Source organism: Oratosquilla oratoria, chromosome 39 (genome assembly GCF_046742065.1).
Source record: "Oratosquilla oratoria isolate Oo_2021 chromosome 39, ASM4674206v1, whole genome shotgun sequence".
Lineage (NCBI taxonomy): Eukaryota > Metazoa > Arthropoda > Malacostraca > Stomatopoda > Squillidae > Oratosquilla > Oratosquilla oratoria.
The window spans coordinates 34,587,328-34,601,767 of NC_134815.1; the positions used below are offsets into that span (position 1 = coordinate 34,587,328).

At 37.0% G+C, this 14,440-nt stretch overlaps 1 protein-coding gene across 3 annotated transcripts in view; it reads right to left on the bottom strand.

Moving 5' to 3' along the window:
* The window catches only part of LOC143020352 (transmembrane protein 209-like), a 28,967-nt gene extending 16,657 nt beyond the window's left edge, over positions 1-12,310 (bottom strand). The window contains exons 1-5 of one of the 3 annotated variants that reach the window (XM_076176712.1): positions 12,159-12,310; positions 7,982-8,117; positions 6,544-6,722; positions 5,818-6,036; positions 562-671 (exon numbers count right to left, since the gene is read on the bottom strand). In XM_076176712.1, the coding sequence (XP_076032827.1) occupies positions 562-671; positions 5,818-6,036; positions 6,544-6,722; positions 7,982-8,109 (636 nt within the window). In that variant the 5' untranslated portion in view covers positions 8,110-8,117; positions 12,159-12,310. Of the gene's footprint in view, positions 1-561; positions 672-5,817; positions 6,037-6,543; positions 6,723-7,981; positions 8,118-11,861; positions 11,893-12,158 lie in introns of those variants that run through there. The other 2 variants (XM_076176713.1, XM_076176711.1) reach the window with 2 other exon arrangements.
* Positions 12,311-14,440: the final 2,130 nt, after the last annotated feature.

The following is a 14,440-nucleotide window of genomic DNA, read 5'->3' on the forward strand; positions in this document are numbered from 1 at the left end:
CTATCCATATACCACGTGCTTTCCCCTCTTTATAAATGAGGTATCCAAGTCAAAAGGCAGGTACCCACTCCCACCCACCACCCTTTCCTCCCTCTCATCTTAGCTCCTCATGGATGATGGGTCATCCCTGTATCCCACCCACTGCCCTGGGTCAGAAGCAATGCAACAAGACACAGTACATCCACAGCAAGGCTGCTTCACTAATTGGTGACACCCTCATGCAGAAAATGAGATGAGGAGAAATCCCTTTGGGCTGCATCAAAATATCATTCATACACAACCACTCCCTAACCCCCATCTCCTCCCTTTCTTGCATCACAGTATCATCTATACACAGCCATTCTCCACTCCATCTTTTGCCCTCTACAATATATCTGCAAGTCAATCCTCATTCATTTATTATGCCCAAACCACCCCAAAACACACTACTCTACCATATCCTACAGCTCCTTTCCCATCCCAGTTCTATCTAACCTCTGAAGACTGAGAGACCTGTAAAAAATAAGATAAATTAATCTACTAAAGAAATTAACCCTATCATAAGTTAAAATATATACCTACATTAATAATATTATAAGAAGTGTTGGGCAGTGAAGTATTGTGATGGAAGCTCCAAGAATTAGCAGTTACTGATCCTCCTGCACTTGAAGCCGACATATTCAAACTTGACACTGAAAAATATAAAATCATAAATACATATGCACCAAAAAGCCTTTTCCTCTTAATAAAGGGATGTCCCAAAACATTATTAGATAAAAAAAATTAAATGGCAACAACTGGTGACTCCAATTTCTTGGACTGGAAACCCAGATTCATAGGCCAGCAACAATACTAAAAACCTATTATGGATTTCTCTATGATAAAACTGGATTGTTGTCTGTACTTTATTTGTGTGGATCTGTTCCAATATTATTGGCTACCAGGAGGGGGAAGGTGTTCTTTTCTCTAATGTGAAAAAGTTGGAGAAAAGCAGTCAGAGTTGACAGAGATCTTAGGCCCAATCCAGAGACTGTCAACCCCTTGGGGCTGTACTTCTATATGGAAGTGAAGGTGTTTGTGAGACATGAAGACAAGTGGCAAAAAGACAAACATCTCTCACACAACAACCATAAATAAACACACTCCACCACCCTGCTTTGCACAAGGGCAAGTTACATAAAAATGTCTTAACTAATGAAGACACTGCCAATAATTCAGAATATAAAAAACCTCAACATACTAATTAAGTTGTAGAATTATTTATTTTAACTTCAGGCACCCTAAACCGCAGATAATGGAATGAAAGGCCATGAATTTCTTCATTAATTAGAGATTACATTATCACAGGTAGAATGCTGAGACTAATGTGCAGTCTTGTAAAATTATATACATACATACATACATATACCAAAGGCTTTTTCCCCCTTACAAGGGAGGTATAAAAAAAAAAAAAAAAAAATCATTCCCACCCATTCCATCTCCAATACACTCCACCCTCTCTCTTATCTTGGCACCTCCTGGATGATGGGTCATCCCTGCATCTTGTCCACTGCCCTGGGTCAGAAGCAGTGTCACAAGACACAGCACATCCACAACAAGGCCGCTTCATTATATTGGCAACCTCCGCACCTCATGCATCACAACATCATCCATATACAACCATTTTCCATTCACCCCTGTCCACTGCCCTGGGTCAGAAGCAGTGTCACAAGACACAGCACATCCACAACAAGGCCGCTTCATTATATTGGCAACCTCCGCACCTCATGCATCACAACATCATCCATATACAACCATTTTCCATTCACCCCTGTCATCGGTCCTCTCCCGTTCTTCCTCAACAGACATTCCCCTCTTCCCCAAAGCCCCTTTTACCCTATCCATCCACCTCATCCTAGGTCACCCCCTCACATTCACTCCCTCCAAATCTGCTTTTCATACCTCTTTTACTAGTCTTTCTTCACTCATTTTTCCATTATCCAAACCATCTTAATACTCTTTCATCAACCCTATCTCCCGACTCCCTTACCACCCCTGTTCTCCTCACCTCATTTCTCACTCTATCCAGCCTAGTAACCCCTATCATACTTCTCAGACACCTCATCTCAAACACATTCAAACTCCTTCTCTCTTCCTCTCTTATGCTCCTTGTTTCTGCCCCATACAGTGCTGTTGGCACAATCACTCCTTCGTACAATCTCCTATTAGCATTTATTCCCAAATGTCTATTTCTCATAACACTTTTTAATCCACCAAGGCACTTACTTGCTTCTCTCAATCTACATTCTACTTCCACCCCCAATCCTCCCTTTCCTACCACATTCGCACCCAAGTATCTAAAACTATCCACTTCCTCCAGTTGCTCTTCCTTAATGCTACTTCCAGTCTGCTACCACTTTCACTCCTTGTGCATCTCATTATCTTACTTTTACCCACATTTATCTCCAACTTTCTTCTTTCACACACTCTCCCAAACTCTGTCACCAACTTCCTTAATTCCTCCTCCGATCCTGCTACAAGTGCAGTGTCGTCCGCAAACAACAGCTGGCTCACCTCCAACTTTTCTCTATTTTCTTTAACCATCTCCAATCCCTGACCCACCACCCTTGCATTTACCTCATGCACCACCCCATCCATGTATAAGTTGAACAGCCAGGGTGACATAACACATCCCTGACAAAGTCCCACCTTTACCTCGAACCACTCACTCTCTCCATTTCTAATCCTGAAACACGCTCTACTACTCTCGTAAATACTCTTGACAGCTCCTAAAAGCTTTCCTCCTATCCCGTATATCTACAAAACCTCCCAAGTTCCTTCCTGTCTACCCTGTCATAAGTCTTTTCCAGATCCATAAAAGCCCAAAAAACATCCTTTCCTTTTCCTGTATCTTTTTTACATATCTGTCTTACCACAAAAACCTCATCTACACAACCTCTAACTGTCCTAAATCCACACTGTTCCTCACCAATTACTTCCTCTGTTCCTCTCCTAATCCTCTCAATCAATATCCTCCTATAAGCCTTCCAAATTACACTTAACAAGCTAATCCCTCTGAAACTACTACACTCAGACTTGTCCCCTTTTCCCTTGTAGGGTGGGACTATACAGGCACTCCTCCAGTCCTCTGGCACTCTACCCTCTCTCCAACAAACATTAAATAGCCTCACCAGCCAGTCCACCATTACTGTAAATCCTTTTTTTAGACATTCTGCATGGTATCCATCCAGACCAGGTGCCTTACCTGCTCTCATCATCTTAACAACTGCCTTCACTTCATCCTTCCTTATTTCTCCTCCATTTTCCTCACTCATCACTCTTATTTTCTTAGCACATCTCACTGTAACTATCTTTCCCTCCCTATCCTCCTTCACATATAGCAACTCCCTAAAATACTTTGCCCATTTTCCTCTTACTACCTTCTCTTCCATTATCATCTCACCATCAGCACCTTTTACCTTTTCTTCTCTACTTGATTTGCCTCCTCTTCCTCTCTTAATTTCTTTCTAAAACATCTTTTGTTACTCTCAAAATTTTCTGTCATACTCTTACCCCATTTCACATCTGCTCTCCTCTTTGCCTCCTTTATCTTGTGCTTTACTTCTCTTCTCTTTGTACCTATCATATGACTCCCTCATCCTATTTTGTAACCAATCTGTGAAAGCTCGGTTCTTGTTCCACACACCATCTTTGCACACTTTGTGACTCCCTCCTTGAACCATCCTCATTCCTCCTCTACTCCTAGTTCTACTCTAACCTTCACTCCTTCCCACTCCTCTCTCAGCTTCTTCTTGTACTCCTCCTTTTCCTTCTCATTTAAAGAGTTCACTCTAAGCACCTCCCTACCTTTTGTCCTTTTCCTCTTTCTCCATCTAGCTTGCTGGCTGAGCGGGTTAGGGCGTCGTTACTTGCGGCGAAGGTCGAGGTGAGGGCGGTTTGAATCCTGCCACCAGCAAAGTTGAACCAAGGGCATGGTTCATTAAATTCCACGCTACAAAGCCCTCTGTGAGGGGCACCGTCCTAGCCTCACGATAAGGGAGGAGTGTGTGACGTTAAACCATATCAATCAATCAATCAATCCATCTATCCTCCACTCTCAACTTACCTTCCACCAAAAAATGGTCTGATATTCCCCCACTCTCTCCCCTTAGAACATGTACATCCTTAACTCTTCCTATTATACTCCTATCTACCACTACATAGTCCATTAACGCTTTATCTACCACCTTTCCATCCACCATCCTCTCCCATGTGTACTTATGTTTGACTCGTCCGAAACACTGTATTTACTATCATCAACTCTTTCTAGACACATCTCCACCATCAACTCTCCACTACGATTCTTTCTTGGAACTCCACATTTCACAACCACTCCATCAATTGGTTAATTTCCTACCCTAGCATTAAGGTCTCCCAATACAACTACATTGATGTTCCTCCCTAATCCCTCTATGCACTCATTTAAATCTATTAAAAAAGTCTCCCTTTACTCTACTCTTCTCACTACCAGGCCCATACGCACTTACAAAAACCCACATCTCCTTTCCCAGTTTCACTTTCATCCACATTAACCTTGAAGAAACCTTCCACTCTACTACATGTTTACCTATCTCTTCACTTACTAGTATAGCCACCCCTTCTCTCCCTTGCCCTCTCTTTACTCCTGAGAACCTCCCAAACTCACACTCGCCCTTTCCTACAAAGGATTACAAAGGCGGAGCATGCCGACAGGAGACCTTTTGATCCATATCTAGGTCGGATGCGAAAAAAAAAAATCATAATAATAAAATAATAAATAAAAACTATGATAATGTAAATAACAAATAAAATACATAAATAAATGCATAGGTATAGTTAAATAATAAACAAACAGGTAAATAGTAAATAATAATAAATTGACATATAACTAATAATAAATAAAAATCAGACAGACAAATGATAACAAAACAAAAACAAATAATATAAGATAAATTATAATCATTACAGCATCTTACTTAGGTATTTATCTAAATGATTCTTAAAGCTTTGAACTGAACTACATTGCACTACCTGTGCAGGAAGTTTATTCCTCTCAACTTAGTTTTACTCAAAGCCAACACATCCATCTTCTCACAAATATACTACCCATCTCTTCCCTTTTACTCTCATCTGTACCACATCCACACACATTAAAAGACCCAAACCTTAGGGTGTTAGTTGGAAAACTCCTAGACCCTCTTATGCCTTTACTTTTTTTAGTAATGTCCCCTGTGGGGCTATGGGGAGAAGGATGCCTGGTCCCAATCCCCATCCAGTTTTTCTCGCTTCTTATGATCCAAGTGGGAACACTTGGTGGCAGCATTCTTTTCCCCCACTACAGGGTAGGCAAAACAAGGAAATGAAATTCTGAGAAATGGTACAGGGCAGCAACAAGGGGTTGGGGGACAGCAAAACAGGGGGACAGTTGCAGTATAATAAAAGTGTCATCATTTCTCTGTGAGCAGAGTCCTCCTCTATCAGACAAAATAATGTGTGGCTCTGGTCTGTAGGGGCACCCCATACAGACCCTAAAGTATCAACTGCATGGTACTTTGCCATAACAACATGCAGCCAATACTCCAGATGGGCTATAAATAAAAGTGGTTCAAGTGCAATATCAAGACAAGGAAGTTTTATATCAAACAGATTAGAGATCACGATGAACAACGCTGGTTAGAATGTAAAGCAATTCATTATCCACCCAACTACAATATGCACATAACAGAATTTTAATCTGGTTGATGCATGATTTTATCTTGGGGTAATGAGAGAGGTTTTATATTTATGAACTGCACATCTCCATCACATTTCACTTCTCACCTCCACTCTGCATGGAACTTGGTGAATAAGGACCAACAGGAGACGCAGTTGGAGAACTCCAAGCACTTGAAGACATACTGCTGAGTGGTGACACAGCAGCTCCTGGAGATCGAATAGGATTGCGACTGGTTGCAGCAAACAGGGAGGATAAAGAAATATTCTTATCTGGTTGAGGAGTTGAACAAGCTTTCTTGGGTGTTGCACTCTTGAACCCAAGGTCTGAAAGGTAACAAAATGTGCAAGGAATTAAGAAAATGCTAATAACAAACTCTTCAGATAATACCCAAAACATAAAATAAATTGTGCATAAAATCATATTTATACATACTATAACATGCTGATATTGGATCCAAGGCATTTCCAAGTACCATAGTTAGAACTGGGAAATAATATATCTTATTCTGGTCAACATACATATACCAAGGGCTTTTTCCCCTCACAAGGGAGGCAACCAATCTCAAAAGGCATAATTCCACTCCCAACCATTTCATCCCCACCCACTCCACTCCCCCTACATCTTTTCTTGGCTCCTACTGGATGACGTGTCCTTCCTGCATTCTGATCAAGACCAGATAATTCTATTTGACAAAGTCTTGTCAATGCAAAGATGTTAATAAAGCATGCCATTCATTTAATAACCTCAACTACCTTACACTGAAAATGAATGACAAAGAGGGCACTTGAAAAATAAATGACAGAAATATTAAGTGATCTTTTTCCTCTTACCTGTTTCTTTAACATCCAGCAATTGCCTTTGTTTGTCTGTGACCTCAATGGGAGGTAGCACAATTGAAGGTTTAAGGTACTGTTTAACATACACAAGTACGTTAAAACTACACATCAATGCAAGTCCAAGCTCGAAGTACCACGAGAAGGTGCTTGAGCTGCTGAGTCCTCCAAGATGCCTGCAAAACATGGGATGGTTCAAAGAAATATATCATGTGAAACTTTCTCTTCCAACTATAATTCCTAGGAGCAGGGATGATCCATTCCAGTAGGTGCTGAGATGGGAGGGGATGTTCAATGGATTTTAATTATTCATGATGTAAACGTGTGTTCAGCCTTTGTTACTACCAGTTATAAGGGGGATAGCCAAGTCAAATCACACACTGTTGTTATAAACAAAATCCTTTCAACCAGTCCTTCCATTACATCACCTTGAGGATAGAGGGTCACCCTGTCCACCACACTATTTGGGTCAAAAACACTTCAATACAGCACAGTTCCTCTATAGTTAATCCTACTAAGTTTGTCCATGACAGCATGTCTTGAACTTAAATGAATCTTTACAGCCTGAATTTTTGTAAAGAAAAAAGAGAGAGAAAAAGAGAGAAATATTATATATATATATATATATATATATATATATATACATACATACACACACACACTGGATACCTGGAATAATTTAGATAAAGAAACAGCATGTGCAAACACTATTTAATATTTTAAGAAAAAATCTTGATGCTGAAAGATACAAAAATGGGTTACCATGAGCATAGTTCCCTTCCCGTATAATACAACTAGGTAAACACACACACATGCGCGCGTGCGCACACACACACACACATATATAAACAACCACAATGCACTTTAATTCTAAGCCGGCATGCAGGCATTGAAATGTGGTACTGCCAAGGACTCGAACCCGGCTAGCGCATGACAAGTGCTGTAGCGGCTTACTGATTACACTATCAAGAGTGTAAAAGGTAAGTCACTACAGCACTTGTCATGCACTAGCTGGGTTCAAGTCCTTGGCAGTACCACATTTCAATTTCTGCATGTCGGCCTCCATCGGGTCTCCCTATGTTGATGGCTTAGAATTAAAGTGCATTGTGGTTGTTAAAATATATCTCTAATTACTGGGACCCATTCAGTGTTGTATATATATATATATATATAAATATATTAACAATTAAATAAATACATAAAAATAAATCAAATAAATAATGATATGAAGCAAAATGACTTTACCCTAAAAATAATAACAATGGCCAAAATATAACATATTACCCTTTGAAAAAGTCTTAAAATAAACTACGAGATATAGGTTGTGTGTATTTATGTCAAAATCAAGGAAAGGATTCACAGAACAATGTAATTTCATTAATATGATCAATAATGTTTCTCCCAGTTGAATGGTGATATAATTATAATTACTCACATATCTGCTGCTATGATGGCCAACAGAAGTATATTGAACGAGCCCCAACATATTGCCAGGTATGCATCATTGTTAGCAGATTTTCGCTCCAGAGCATCTCTTAAGAATGAAGAAGAATGCTGTTGCATCTCCCTGTCTGTAAGCAGAAAAAATAACGGTTTTACATTTCACTACTTCTATTTGATCAAGGATTAACTTCACATCAATTCAACCTCTTGCGTACAAAGTGGTACTCATACGTTCATTATGGATGCTGTCTATTCTATATGTTCAATTCACACCTTTTATGCTAGTCATTTTTCTAAGTCATTTTTTTTCTAGTCAGTACAGTCATATTTTTCATGTTAGTCAATTTTGACGTCTTTTTTTCTAGTCAACCTAGCTTGTATTATGACAATCTTTTCCTAGTTATGCCATTTTTTTGTGAGGACCATAGTGGAAACGAGTCTTGACTTTCTGTGCCATCCTCGGATATACAATTGTATTTACTATGTATAATATGAGTCGTACATGTATTGTATTCTATTGTATATATGATTGAATCCGAATAAAATCAAATCAAATCACACCCCTTTGTAAAGGAAACTCAAACCATTTCAAATAACTCCTTCTGTACATGTGTGGTTGTGGCTAAGTTCAATTCATTCCTGTGGCACCTCTTCCATAAGGAAGGTGTTGAGATGGAATGGACCTGAAAAATCTCATCACCATCTAATTGCTTACTCACAATCACCTCACACTAAACTAGCATTTCTCAACCAGGGTTAGGTTAGGTACATACATATACCAAGGCTTTTTCCCCCTTACAAGGGAGGAAGATTAGGATAGGTATAGCCAAATAATGACTTGGATTATTTTTAATTTTTAATTGACAGCAACACTGATCTAACAATGACATCAAACTATGGCATTACTGGAAGAAAGTCATTTGTTTCTTGTATATTTTCTTCAGAAACCTCATCAGCAGCGGTAATATTGTTCTACTTTTTTCCTAGTACACGTAAATGGATTTTTTCCCCCTTTTTTTGCTTTTGAGATATGTTACTTTCTATGGTATTTATTTTTAACACCAAATAACTCCAAACAGATAATAATAGCCTCAGTAGCAAAGTCCAAAGCATTTGATACAACGATGAAAATGGTGTGTGTTAAAAGGTGGAGGCATTCAGAGACCTAACAGAGGCACTTCCACTGTAGTAAGTGGTTATGTTGTATGCCTTTAAATGTTTTGTGGTCTTCTACCAATAATTATGAATCACCTAGATTATCATGTCCTAATTTGTTTAAATTTGGGACAGAGGTTTTCACCAACAGCAGCTAGCATGGCTAGGGTGCTGCCATTACATAGTTGTTGCATGAATTTTTTTTTTCTATTAATTTCTGTAGATTAGAATATTTGACTGGTATGGTGTACCCACCAATGAAAGTAGAGGCAACTAAAGGATGCTAGATATAGTAGGCGAGTAGATCATGCTTAAAAGAACCAGAATCAGCTTCTCAAGAATAAAGTAGTGTTAGGAATTCATAGTAATATTATACACAGTTTCATTAATTTGTGGTTTCGAAACAGTCTAGAGTAGTTGCCTGCAAGGATGTAAATGCTGGCTTGGCAAATATTTAGGATAACATGGATTACTATTTCATATATCTTATGTGTTTTTTGAAACTTGTTTGCATGAAATATATATATATATATATATATATATATATATATATATATATATATATATATATATATATATAATATATATATATAAGGGTTTTTCTATAACATTTTCAGTCTCAAAAGAAATTGCTTTGCTGTGCTTAGTATCAGAGGGGTTGCAGAGGAAATTGTGTTAGGGGTTGGTATCTCCTGGATTCCTCTACCCAGCATGTGACAGTAGAGGACATCATAAAGGCGATAAAGGAGCTAAAGATAAACTCGGCCGCTGGACCAGACGGCATTCCAGCAATCCTACTCCTAAAATGTAGCGAGGTCTTAGCAGTCCCAATCCACATGTGTGGCTATCTCCCCTGGATAGAGGTAAGATCCCAGTGTTACTGAAACAAGCCATAATAAGCCCAATATATAAAGGAGGAGACCGGACTTTGGCAAAGAATTATCGATCTGTTGCTCTCACGTCCCACATCATCAAAGTAATCGAGAAATGTGTAAGGGACAAACTGTTTACATACCTCAAAAAGAATAACCTCATAAAAGAAAACCAACATGGTTTTAGAAAAGGTCGGTCCTGCCTCTCAAACCTACTGACACACTACGACTGGGCTTCTAAGGAACCTGTCAGAGGGGAAGAATGTTGATGTAGTATTTCTAGACTTTGCAAAAGCCTTCGACAAGGTAGACCACAGAGTCCTACTCCACAAGGCAAGGGACCTTAGGAATCTCAGGGAAGCTAGGAATATGGCTTCACAACTTCCTGACAGACTGTACCCAAACAGTCGCAGTTGATGGCCTGAAGTCGTAAGTGGAGTACCACAAGGCTCTGTCCTCGGCCCCCTCCTATTCCTAATTCATATGAATGACATAAATAGGAGAGTGGACTCAACCCTCCTGTCTTTTGCTGATGATACCCACATCAGTCGTGCAGTGCTGGAAAGTGAAGACTTATACCATCTACAAGACGACCTCGATACGGTTTATGTTTGGGCTAACGAATGCAATGAATATGTAGTTCAATGAAGAGAAGTTTGAGGTCATGAGATATGGCACCAATCAATATATTAAAGACAACACCGAACTGCACACGGAAAGAAGAATGAAAATCACATACATAGACCATGTAAAAGGTCTGGGTATTTATCTAGGTGACGATGCCACTTTCCAACACCACATCATGCAGACCGTGAAAAGAGCACAGGAGATGGCCAGCTAGGTATTAAGGACTTTCTCCTCAAGAGAGGCAGAGGTAATGCTTACCCTTTGGAAGGTGCTAATTCAACTGATCCTGGACTACTGTAGCCAACTCTGGTCACCACATAAACAAGATGTCCAGAAGCTTGAGGTTGTCCAAAGAAATTACATCAGGCACATCAGAGGGATGAAGGATCTCAACTATTGGGATCACTTGGAAGCACTGGGACTCTACTCCCAACAAAGGAGGAGAGAAAAGTATACGGCCATCTGTACATGGAAAATCCTGGAGGCCTTGTTTCTGACCCCACACCCTCAACAATCAAGCCATATCACAGTGTAAGGCATGGATGCAATTGTGAGAGACAAACGCAACCATCAAGAGCCTCAGAGAGGGTTAAGACCTTACTGGCATCCAGCCTAGGTCACGAGGGTCAAAACAATTTTCAACGCTCTCCCAAAGGAAGTGAGAGAGAGAACCAAATGCTTGGTGGACAGCTTTACGCATGTACTGGACAGGTTTCTATGGAAGGTGCCAGACGAGCCCCCAGTGCAAGGCCACACCGCCATCAGTAGGTTGTCATCAAACACAATAACATACCAACTGGCCCTTGTGAGGAGGGATAGCAGGACTGGCAGCAGCGGTAGAGGATTGACCTCGGAACTTCTCCAAGTAAACCAAGTAAGTACCCTTGGGCTTGGCTGAAATTAACCATTTAAATCTACTCTCAATTTCATCTGAAGTACAACCATAATGACAAGTCACAAGTGGCCTGAATAACTGAAATGTAAAATAATATACTCTATTCTTAATATTTCCATTAAATATAGTATTACATATGTAAAATAAGTGGATAACAAAGTCCCTACCATGTCCTACCTAAATATAGATATATGTAAAATAAGTGGATAACAAAGTCCCTACCATGTCCTACCTAAATTATAATAAATACAGATTACAGGAGACAACTTAATTTGAATGTGGCAAATAACACCAAATAATGGCAAAATAAATACAAGAAGCACCTTCAAAAGACGTCATCTTCATTAAATAGGTGTCCTTTTGGCATGCTGCTAATAATAACTGGTTTTTACTATATAGCTTAGGCAACAATACATTAAAAAAATTCAATCAACCTTACTTAAAGTTAATCTAACTTTACTCCCACGCCTTGTAAACATGCCATTCTTATTCTATCAAAGTTGTTGAATATTCTCTATATTTCGAACTATGATTAATTAAAAAGCATTTTACTTGAACTCTGATACTATGAATGATTATACATATATGAGTACAAGAAAGTATTTTCTTTGATAATTTACCCTTACAGCGTCCAGCCTACGCAACGGCACACTTGTTTACTACTGTCAAGGAATCGAAGGATTAATTGTATATTTCTATGAAATGCACAGATTTTCAGCACGTATTATTATCAACTTAATACAACTAATAAAAATAGTCGAAAACAGGTATAAGTTAGTGCCACATCATACAAGAGAATCGAAAATACTAGTAACCTGAGTTTTGTTCTGCTGATGGAATATTCAAACTGTTCAGAGGGTTTCGAACAATTACTAAAGTTGACGATCGGCAACCGTAAGAAGAAAACAACCCCAGAAAATATTTTTTATGTTGCTATATCTAATTATTGTAAAAAGAATAAAGTATATATATAGTTTTTAAAAGAATTTATATAGAAATTGTATGATTAATTTGTATAGAATATACATACAGTGACCAATTTCTTCAAGCTGGGTAAAACAAAGAAAGACTAATTGCCCAAATCCATCAACTGAACTTTGTTACGACTATAGTTCTCTGTTGAGTGTCTTTTTTATTCGAAGTTACCCCTCACACACATTCTAGTTGAGTCACCTGATGCTCACTTTTTTATTTTTCGCTTAAGGGTGAATTTGCTAAGACATAAGCATCATATTCAGAGCATTCAAGTTATTCATACCTGCGACTTGGGTAGAACTAGTTCTTGGAACCTCATATACTTGTATATTTCATTTTATTTTTCATAGACAAATTAATTTCTTCGCATTTTACTCCTTACACTACAATAATTGTATAATGATGATAATAATAATGATAATAATAATAATAATAATAATAATAATAATAATAATAATAATAATAATAATAATAATAATAATAATAATAATGATAATAATAATAATAATAATAATAATAATAATAATAATAATGATAATGATAATAATAATGATAATAATAGCAATGATAATAGTAATAATAATAATAATAATAATAATAATAATAATAATAATAATAATAATAATAATAATAATAATAATAATAATAATGATAACAATGATGATAATTAATAGTGATAATTAATAATGATAATAGTGATAATGATGATTATAATAATAATAACAATAATAATAATAATAATAAAAATAATAATAATAATAATAATAATAATAATAATAATTATAATATTAATAATATTATTGATAATAATAATGATAATAATAATAATAATAATAATAATAATAATAATAGTAATAATGATAATAATAATAGTAATAATGATAATAATATTAATATAGTAATAATAATAATAATAATAATAATAATAATAATAATAATTATAATAAAAATAATACTAATAATAATAATAATACTACTAATATAATAACATTAATAATAACAATAACAATAGTAATAATAATAATGACAATAATAATAATAACAATAATAATGATAATAATAATAATAATAATAATAATAATAATAATAATAATAATAATAATAATAATAATAATAATAATAATAATAATAATAATAATAATAATAATAATAATAATAATAATAATAATAATAATAATAATAACAATAATGATAATAATAATAATAATAATAATAATAATAATAATAATAATAATAATAATAATAATAATAATAATAATAATAATAATAATAATAATAATAATAATAATAATAATAATAATAGTAGTAATAATAATAGTAATAATAATAATAATACATACATACATACATACATATACCAAAGTCTCTTCCCCCCCTACAAGGGAGGTTGCATAAAAAACACTCACTCCCACCCATTCCAGGAGAAGACGGGGAGGAATCCCTCTAGGTTGCGTCAAATTATTTTTCATACATACTCCCTCACCCCCATCCCCCACCCACTCCTTCTCATGCATCACAGCATCATCCATATACAACCATTCTCCATTCACTCCTGTCTTCTGTCCTCTCCCGTCCTTCCTCAACAGACATTCCCCTCTTTTCCAATGCACCATTTTACCCCATCCATGCATCTCATCCTTGGTCGCCCCCTCAAGTTCACTCCTTCTACCTCTGCCTTCCACACCTCTTTTACTAGTCTTTCTTCACTCATTCTTTCCATGTGTCCAAACCATCCCAATACTCTTTCATCAACCCTATCTCCCAACTCCCTTTTCACACCCACTCTCCTCCTCACCTCCTCGTTCCTCACTCAATCCAGCCTAGTAACCCCTAACACACTTCTAAGACATTTCATCTGAAACACATTCACACTCCTCCTCTCTTCCTCTCTTATGTTCCATGTCTCTGCCCCTACAGTGTTGTCGGC